The 10,508-nt window shown below is 34.3% G+C and overlaps 1 protein-coding gene across 1 annotated transcript; it reads left to right on the top strand.

The window, feature by feature from the left end:
* Positions 1-2,301: 2,301 nt before the first annotated feature.
* Positions 2,302-4,384, top strand: LOC113760161 (MAR-binding filament-like protein 1-1). The gene has a single exon (XM_027302729.1). The coding sequence runs from the start codon at positions 2,302-2,304 to the stop codon at positions 4,336-4,338; it is 2,037 nt and encodes a 678-aa protein (XP_027158530.1). The 3' UTR covers positions 4,339-4,384.
* Positions 4,385-10,508: the final 6,124 nt, after the last annotated feature.

Genomic DNA, 10,508 nt, shown 5'->3' with positions numbered 1-10,508 from the left:
TTGATTCGTTCAGCCCTCTCCAAATTTCCCATTGACTTCCTTGAATCCACTTAGGGGTGACAATTTCCGACATGATTTGAAAACACAATACGAGTCTTATACGAAATTAATAGGTTTAGGTTGAGGTTTCGCAGGTTTGGATCAGAACCGGGTCGAACCCGATGAACCCAAAAAGAAGTCGAATACGAGTCAATCCGTTGGTGACCCGATAACCCGTTTACGAATTAAAAATTATTTTATCTAACTAAACTAAGTTATTCTTTTTTTTTTCCAAAGGCATTAATCACTTAATCTTAAATGAATTTATTTAACTTGTGTGAAGTTAAAATTATTATATTTGGACAAATAATGTATTATATTATTTTTTACTTTTATACTGTTTTAATTTATTTTATATTTGGTTTGTGATAATACACTTTTACGGTGTTTTATTTATTTTAGATTTGGTTTGGGATTATTTATTTAAATTTTTATTACTTGATTATGTAATTAGTTTTGTGCAAAATTGGTTTTATTAAAAATTACAGTGATAAATTAATAAATTAAAATTAAATTTCGAGTAATTTCGGTTCAACCCTCCAACCTGAAATTTTTTGGGTTCGGGTCAAGTATCCTGACTCTTTTCGGTTTAGCGGGTCAAGTTCGGGTCAGCGAGTTTTCTTAAAAAGAATACATTGGAATGTCCTTCTTTAACAAATCCCAAAAAAAAAAAACAAAAAAAAGAGCCTACAGCCAAAATTTTTCATATATCCAAAATCTGGGAGACTAATGAGAATTTAAAGACAGACAAGACTTCCACCCGGTTTCGGTAGCAATTTCACGGACGCTAGTACACAGATAGACAAGACTTGCTTAAACAAGCAGAACCCGATGATGTTGCAAAACATGACGACCTGGAAAAATACGATTACGTCTACGGTGGAAATTGGGCATTAGATGATGAATAAATTTTTAAGAGGGCTTTTATTATAATTTTAAAATGTATTGCATTATTTCATCCAAGCACAACGCTTTCTCCAGTGTCCGGTACATTATTTCTTTGTGCGTCCCCACAGAGCACAGTTGGCCTCCTTGCATTGCTTCTGCCTACTGTGGGCAGAAAGTGAACTTTCCACCGTAGACGTAACCCTTTTCTGGTAATGTATAATTCTGAACATAGTTTTTTTTTTTTCAAATTTTTTTCTCTTTTGGGAAAAAGCCTCCTCTGCTTTCTTGTCCTGTTTTGCATGTCTTTCGTTTTTCCAAATTCAGATTCTGATCCTGCTGTTCTGGCTTTCCTGGTAAGTTTCTTCGTCCATTTTTTTGCTTACTTTTTTCTTCATTCTGTATCCTTTATGCTCAGAAGTGCAGTTTTGTTTTATCCATTGCTTTTATTAGAAAAAATACCTTAGGTTTGTTTCTGTCATGCTGCTTTCTCTGGTAAGAAAATTTTCCTCCTACCACTTCTTCATATTACTGTTTCCATCCATTATATTTCTTCATAGATATTGACCGAATTTTGGGATTATCTGCAGGCATTGCTATAAACTGCTGTTAGTTCTTACTTACAAAAAACAGGTCCTACTCTGTTCTATGTTTTGGAACTTATTTGTTGCTTTTTGCTTCCTTTTCCATTGTTTATTTTTTGAGTAAAATGTATAGTCTCTTTCTAATGTAATATCCGGTTTCCAAGTTGTTTTTTTTTTATGGTTTATTTTAGATGATCATGCTGTTAAGCTATTACTCTTACAATGTCTTCTGCTCATTAGCTATACCATTATGTGTGCAAAGCAACTTTTAAAATATCAGAACAAAAAGAAAAAAGAATGCATCCTGTGTATAGTTTAATTCATCTTAATACAGGAGGAAAAAAATAAGTTTCCCAACAGGTTTATTCACTACTAAATCACACAAGTAAAACAGAAACATATGTACAATTATCCAAAAATACTAACAATTTTGTTGTCCGCAAGTATCACTAAATTTATCTCAAAAATGTAATACACCTGTATATTGTAATACATTATACACTTTAGTTTTGTACACAGTATCTACAATTACTATGCAACGAGAACTTCTGCTATTTGCTTCTAAAAGGTGTTTCTCCAGAAAAAAATATCGCTTAAACCTGCATTGTCTTTCTCTACCAAGTGGGTACCTTATGGTACTACTCTTTCAACCAAAAAAATGTGTGTCTATACTAGCAAGAAACACTTATTTACCATTATAAAGAAAAACTCACATACTATGATAACTTTGCAGTCTCCAAATTGTTGGAAATACGGAAGTTCAACTGAGGATCAACAGAAGAACTACGCAGAGATGGGTATTATGGAGAAGATATCTAAGGTAATGGAGCTCAATGAAGAAAAGAAGACCAGGGTCCAAGCTTTGATGTCCTTGGCTCTTGGTGAATGGGAGGAATTTGATAGCCATTTAACCCCATTGCGGAACAGTTTTGATGAGGGATTTAATGAGCTTGGGTCAAGAGAGAAGAAACTGAATTTGCTTCAAGAATCAGTCAACCAGAGTACTACAAAACTTGACGCAAGGAGATTATGGATAGAGCAGAAGATTAAGGAGTTGGATGAAAAGGAAAATTTGATGAAAGGGCTTTTGCAGAGGATAGAAGAGGAGCAAATGCAGCTTGGGAATCTGAGGGGTTTTGTTGATGAAAAGCTGAAGGATGTTGCTTTACAAGAGAAGCTTTTTGACGGTCTTTCAGAAAAGCTGCAGTTGATTCGAGCTGAAATTGAGAGAAGAGAAAATGTGCTTGATTTAGAAGTAAAGAAGTCGGAGATAAGGGAGAGTGAGCTTGATTCAAGAGAGAGAAAGTTGGAGATAGAGGGGAATGAGCTTAATTTAAAAGAGAAGAAGCTGGAGATGAGGGAGAATGAGCTTGATTCAAGAGAGAAGAAGCTGGAGATAAGGGAGAATGAGATTGATTTGAGAGAGAAAAATGTTTATAGAAGGCAACATGAACTTGATGTGAAAAAGAAAAGTTTGAAGACAAGGGAAAATGAGCTTGATGCTATTGAGCAACATTCAGACAGAAAGCAATTAGAGCTTGATTCAAAAGGGAAAATTTTACAGAGAAAGGACAATGAACTTGATATAAAGCATGAAAATTTGGAGAGTAGGGAAAAGGATATTGAATCTAAAGAGAGAGAGTTGGAGGGAAAGGAAAATGAGCTCAATGCAAAAGAGAAAAAATTTAGGAAAATTATTTTGGATTTGGGACTGAAATTTGTTTCCATCCTAGAATCCGCAGAACAATGTGACAAAGAACCAAACGCAGACACTTCAACTCAGACTGCAGAGCAAACACAGAAGAGCAGGAAGAGATTGAGGAATTTGGCATTGGCTTCTGACAGAATTCTTGATGCTGCTGAAGAAACCGGCAACAATCTGTCTAGAAGAAGCTGCATACATGACAAAGAGGCAGAACAAGTCACTACTCATGATCTTGGTGAATCAGGTATGTCTTCTGCTCATTGCTTAATATTTAGAATCTATATCATTTACATTTCTAAATCTAGTGCATTTCCAGGCGCAGTCAATATACACAAGAATGACTATAAATCACAGGCTTGCAGCACTCAACAAACCTTAGTTCTTGATGTTTCTCAATCAGAATCTAATTCAAGGGATAACTTACAGACACCTCCCTTTATTAATCCAGGGGCATTGGCTAATAATACAGGCAAGGAGAAACTAGAATGTCTCTTTAATGTAGGAGAGACATGGGCCTGTTTCAATGCCAAAGATCACATGCCAAGATCATATGTCCAAATCATAAAGGTCATTAAAAAGGGTGGAAATTGTAGGCTTGGTGTTGTGTGGCTCAAGCCTTTGCCAGGGCTTCCAGGTGAGAATGAGTGGATAAAGGCTGGCTTACCAGTTGGCTGTGGCATGTTTAATCGTGAGAGAACAAGTGTGGAATCTCCTAGTGTGTTCTCTCATCGAGTTTTCTGTGTCGGAAAAGAAGGTTATCCTTACTGCATACTTCCTAATGAAGGAGAGATTTGGGCAATTTATAAGGACTGGGATATCATCAAATGGGGCTGTCATCCAGAAAATCATAGACAGTGCAAGTATGAACTTGTGGAAATTCTTTCGTATCTAACAGATCCTTCTTCATCTGTTGGCTTTAGAGTTGCTTGCTTGGACAAAATAGGACATGTAAATTCATTTTGGAGGAGAAGTCAGCATGAGAACAATTCATTTCTAATAATGCCTAATGACTTCTATAGGTTTTCTCACAAATTAACCTCTAGGCAGATGAACTGCAATGTGACTGATGGTGTCCAGGATGGTGTATTTGAAATTGAACATAAATTCCTGCCTCCAGGCCTTTGATGAGTTTTGGGACATGCATTGAGGTGGAAAACTAGTTGTTCAGTCATATTTTGAGTTGTTTGTCTAGCAGTTAACTTTTGCAATTTACGGTTGCTTCAATGTGGGTTCATTTGTTATGTTTTCTTTTTATTACTGAAACATGTAGCTTAGTGAAGAAACCTTTTAACTGAATCTGAGTTTCAAGCAACCAAATATGGTTAGTACTTGATTACCTCCAAAACTTTCCTCTGTTTCTCCAGAGTTCCTTTCTTTACAATAGAACTAATAGAATTGTTGTTTGTAATTTTGCTTTAGCCTTTTAAACTTGGTAATCAGTTTTCGCCTCTATCATTTTTGCACAACTGGAAGTTCTCTCCTGTTAGCCTGCATTGTATCATGTACAATTAGATGTAAACGACCACGAAGTACACCCTGCACAACATTGAGAACTTATAATATTGGCATTTTTCTTTGTTTTGTTCGTTTGGTAGGATTGTAATCTCCAACTGAATATGCTGATATTGAAATTTGGATTCCAGGCTTCAGCTCTAATTCTTCACCATAAAACTATGTACTATTAGCATTATTTCAGTAAATCTAGAAATTTATCTCTTAGATTAGTGGAAGCTAAAGCTGCTCAAATCTTCCCGAGTAAAGGACAGTATCGAACTGTTACATTCTCGCTTCAAAAGTAAGCAATGGTGGTGGATATTTTAAACCTTTTGTGTGTTTATGTAAGTTTACTTAACTTGCTCGAGTTTCCTCCCTGAATGCACTCTCCAGCATAATCTGCAATTCGTTGAGAAGATGTCCCTAATGAATTGTTTGAACTTCATTCCTACATCCTTGCCTCCAGGATTTTGATGTTTGTCTAGCATATTTGCTCTACCTGACTTTCTTCTACAGCTTGCAGTATTTTAACTTCAGTTCTGCTATTAGTCCTTGTTACTGAAATTTTTTTACTACATCAAGCTGTCTATAAAATCTATCTACTAATCAATGTTGCTTGGAAAAGTTTTTAGTAGACAAGAAGTTGGATAGAAATGAAAAATCAACGGTGCTTGGAACGGTTTTTAGTAGAGGATAGAAATGAATTCTAAAGCAACGTAACTTTGGTGATGTCTAGGTGCCTGAATTAGCATTTTAATTTTGACGGTAGTTTTCCCGGCCATGGCACAAGAAAGTTTCATGTTAAACATCCCTCTTGCAATTTTAGATGCAACTCTTTATGAAAATTGGTAACTAGAGGCCTTGGACTTTTCAGGATGACAAGCTCTTTTCTAACCAAAATATCATCAGGGTTAGTATTTTGGGTAATTTATCCCTGAACTTTGTATAATCTTTTCTTACTTAGCCAAATAATTACATTGCTTATCGAAATCAAAATTGCCCTTTCCACTTCTGGCTTCCTAAATAAGAACGCGTCCACCTGCGTTAACCTACTGAAGTCACTGGTCCAACCCCGATTATACTGAGATTTGGTATCAGATGATGTAGTTCAGAATCTATTGTTTTGATGCTGATCAAGAACATAACTAGAGACAAACGCTTCTCTGTAAGGCAAAACTGACTTTTCACCATTTCGCAGCATGCACGTTTTCCACCAACCATGAAAGTTAGAATCATTTGCCATTTTCATTGCTGTTATTCATTTTCATTTTACCTTGGGAATGATTGAAGCTCAAGTTTGTAGGGTCTATGTTGCAACTGGAACTTGTAAATCCATTTAACATGTTCTGATCAACCAGTGTCCTGCATATTTGGTTCTAGAGCATGTAAATTTTTTTTTTCCCTTTTTGCATCAGTTCTATAACATGTAATTGATAGAAAGTATTCCCTGTCGTGGTGGAATATACTATATATACATGCCTTGAAAGATATTCAAGGAAGGTTAATACTTGGTAGAACAGTTGTTGGTTCATGGAAGTCGAAACTTTTCACGTGAATATTTGCTAGTGATACACTTACAGAACTAGCATTATTGTTCCTTTTAGCGTTTCTTATTTTCTCATTTCCGATTAAATCTTCTTGTTCCCTAATCATTAGTACAGTTACCCAAAAATTACAAAAAGGGAAAATGAGGCAATGAGAGTTGAAATCATAAATTTGTACAATGAAAGTTTACCAAAGCGCTCATCCCTATTTTGATAACTTGTATTTTTGGGTAAAATATAGCACTGTTTATGTTGATGCATGAACATAAACATGAATTCGCCGTTGCATTAAAATTGGAGTTCGTGTAAAATGCTCTTGCTTTTGTACCTAAAAAGAGTATTGCCTAGGGCCGAGGCTGTATTGATATTTGATCCTGGAATGGTAGCTACGCAAACAGTCCTCAATTTCAAATGGAAAGATCTCTCAGAATCTCCAATACCTCCCTCTCATCAATTGATGGGATGTAGCTGCAATCATTATTAGGATTAGGACTACTGTTCCTCAAGAAAGAAAAAAGGGTTAATTACACTCTACCGTCTTGAACTTGAGGATGAGTAATACTTTGCCCCCTATACTTTAGAAATATACACTTTACTGCCTCATGTTATCAATTTCAAGATTACAAAGGACATCATCAATTTTTATTTTAAAACTAATCCCCAACTGAAATAGGCATAAATAGACAATTAGAAAGGCATTGACTACCATGATTCCAAATAGTTATATACTTCAAACTTGTTCAGGAATAGATAATGAAATATTAGCTTTTATGTGCAACATATTATATATACCATAGGTATTCATCAAAACAACCAAAATAATATCGTTGTGACTACAGCTTTTAAAGCATTCCAAAAGAGCCTACTAACAAAAGAGGGAACATTATCCTATTTGATTAGGAAGTGAATTAACAAAAACAAGTTCCATACTAAATTGTCTAAAAGAGATTGATTAAGGAACAAATTTCATCAACCCAAAAGTCAGCAGCATCATCTTTTCATAAATCTATTTAATCTTTATGGACATAAATTCCAGCAACAGAAGTTTGGGATGAGAACATCACAGTGCCAAGTCTACTGTTTTGTTTTTGAATCTAGTACAAAAAGTTTAACTATCAATACTAATTACATGCTTAAATTTAGCACCAAAAAAAAAAAAGAATTTAAGAGTTGCACTACATATAAGTGTACCTGAAAGCTTGTTAAGGCACTAGATGTGGATTCTTGATGTGGTCCAAATGAAGTAGAGACTCTATGATGTCCAGTAATTGTACTCTTATTAGCCGAACCAATTGACCACTATAGATTGAAAAAAAATAGAGATTAGAAAAATTTAGCATTCAAAATCAGATTAAATCAAATTTTATGACTTACTAAGTACGTTGGTTGCACATGGAGTGCATTGGAGGTGCTTCTATAGCCCTATAAGTCAAAAATAAAATATGAGACATCGTAAAAGGATTTTAAAAAAGGTGGTTGTATTCTAACAAGCATACTTGATCATCGGGAATAAAGTATGTTCCTGTTGATATCCCAATACTATTCCAAAGACTAATACCACTGTATGGTCCATGATTACTTCTTCCTCTACCTCTATTTCCTCTACCCTTGGTACCTTTGCCCCTACTTGCATTACTAATTATTGGTCTAGAATTTGCAGCTGCTCTGCTTGCAGCATTAGATTGACTCCATTGGGTACCTAAACTAGTGTTAACAATGTTACGTCTGGTCCAAAAAAATTAATGAAAAGATTTTTTACAACTCCAAAAGACAAATAACAAAGTAAAAAATAAATAAATTAGGAACATAGGAATTTACGTGATTCGATCAAATTGACCTACGTTCACAGACGAAAGAGGAACAAAATTCTATTATAAAGAAAAGAGTACAAAATGTTTTAGAAAAGTGTTTCTAAACCCAAAACATCTAATACTTGAAACACAAGAGAGCCCAAAGATATTTTACTAAACAAAAAATTTAATGATTTAAAGGTCCAAATAGCCCACTAAAACTCTCTTAATTTGGTATGCATAATCCCATCTCAGACCCACTATATTTATAGGTAACTAAGGGAGAGACTCCCTTTTATAAAAGGCGATGTGGAAAAAAATCACTTTAACAAATCTCCATCTTGGCATGTCCCCAATATTGATAATAGCAAATCTGTTTCACCTTCTTCACATAAGCCCTAATGGGTCTAAATCACCAACAACAAACACCAAACAATCCCAAACATTATTTGAACTTGTAAATTAGAAGAAACTTCGTGAACATGTCAGCAGGATTCTCATTGGTACTGATTTTCTGAATAAGGATTTTTCCCTCAACAACAGTATCTCGAATAAAATGAAATTTCAAATCAGTGTGCTTCGAGCTCTCATGATACATCTGGTATTTAGTCAAGTGAATGGCATTTTGACTATCATAGTAAATAGTAGTAACACCTTGATGCAGATTGAGTTTGCCAAACAAATTCTTCAACCACAAGACTTCTTTAATTGTCTCGATCATGATCATATATTCTGCCTCTATAGTAGATAAAGTTACAGCATGTTATAAAGTAACTGTTCAACTAATTGCACAACTACCAATGCAGAATACATAATCTGAAAGTGATCTTTTGCTATCAAGATCCCCAGTATAGTTAGAGTCTACAAAACTAATCAAAATATCATTATTTCTCCCAAACTCCAAACAACAATTTGAAGTCCCTTGCAAATATTTGAGAACCCACTTCACAGCCTGTCAATGTACTTTTTCAGGATAAGATATATATCTGCTAATCACACTGACTGTTTGTACAATATTTGGACGAGTACAAATCATTGCATACATAATGCTACAGACTACACTGGAATATGAAACCTGTGTCATATACTCTTTCTCTTCAACTGACTGTGGTGATTAAGAAGCAGATAGTCAAAAATAACTAGCAAGAGGAGTAATCACAGGTTTAGTATCTTTCATGCCAAATTTCTCCAAAATTTTCTCAAGGTAATTTTCTTAAATCAAGAATAACTTTCCAACTCCTCGATCTATCTTGATTTCCATACCAAGAATTTTCTTAAGTAATTCCAAATATTTCATTTCAAATTCACTACTTATGCAATTTTAAAGTGTGAATTTCATATAAATTCTTGGCAGCAATGAGCATGTCGTCAATATAAAATAGCAAATAAATGAAAAATCATCACCTAACTTTCGAAAGTAAACAGAACTATCATACATACTCCTTGAATAAACAACTTCAAATCTCTGAGGTTGTTTAATATAAATTTTCTTTTTAAATTCACCATATAAGAAAGTTGTCTTAACATCAAATTGCTCCAACTCCAAATCATACATGACAATTAAAATAAGTAAAACATGAATAGAACTATGCTTAACAACAGGTAAAAATACTTCATTAAAATCAATACCTTTTACCTAACTATACCCCTTTGTAATCAACCGTGATTTGTACCGAATATTTTCGATCCCTGGAATATCTTTTTGCTTTTTGAAGACCTATTTGTATCCAATAATTTTTTTATCTGAAATTTCACAAGAATTTAAGTTCCATTTCGATGGAAAGATTCAATTTATTCATTCATTACAATCACCCACTTAGTAGAGTCATCACAAAAATTGCCTTTGAATAGGTAGTAGTTTCGCCAACTACATCAGTTTCTTCTATAACAGACAAAACATATGCAACTAAATTTGCATAACTTTGTGGTAGTCAAATATCCCTCCTTGATCTATCTTTGACAATGAAAATTTTTTTCTCTTTTGAATTATTTTCATCAGTAGATTCAGATACATATACTGACATTTGTTGAATAGAAGGACCAGAACTACCAATCTCAAACTCTACCTGCTTTTGTATACTATCATCTGCAGGACAAGAACTAAAAATTCCTTCTTGGAAGATAATACAGAGAATTCATCAAAAGTAACATCTTTACTGATTATAAATTTTAAAATTTTGGGATCAAAACACCATAATCTGTACCCTTTCACCCCAGAAGCATATCCAAGAAAAATAAACTTTTTAACTAGGGTATCTAATTTTTCATCATTTACATGCATGTATGTTGGACACTCAAAAAGTTTTAAATCAGAATAATTAGTAGGAGTACCTGACCAAACTTTTTCAAGAATTTTGAAATCAAGAGTTGCAGAGCGAGCACGATTAATAATATAACAAATCATAGAAATCGTCTCTACCCAAAAGTCCTTTGTCAACCCTACATTAGAGATCATGCACTTCGCTCT

Source organism: Coffea eugenioides, chromosome 2 (assembly GCF_003713205.1).
Source record: "Coffea eugenioides isolate CCC68of chromosome 2, Ceug_1.0, whole genome shotgun sequence".
Taxonomy (NCBI): Eukaryota; Viridiplantae; Streptophyta; class Magnoliopsida; order Gentianales; family Rubiaceae; genus Coffea; species Coffea eugenioides.
The sequence above is the reverse complement of the archived record's forward strand: the minus strand, read 5'-3'. Positions and strand labels throughout refer to the sequence as shown.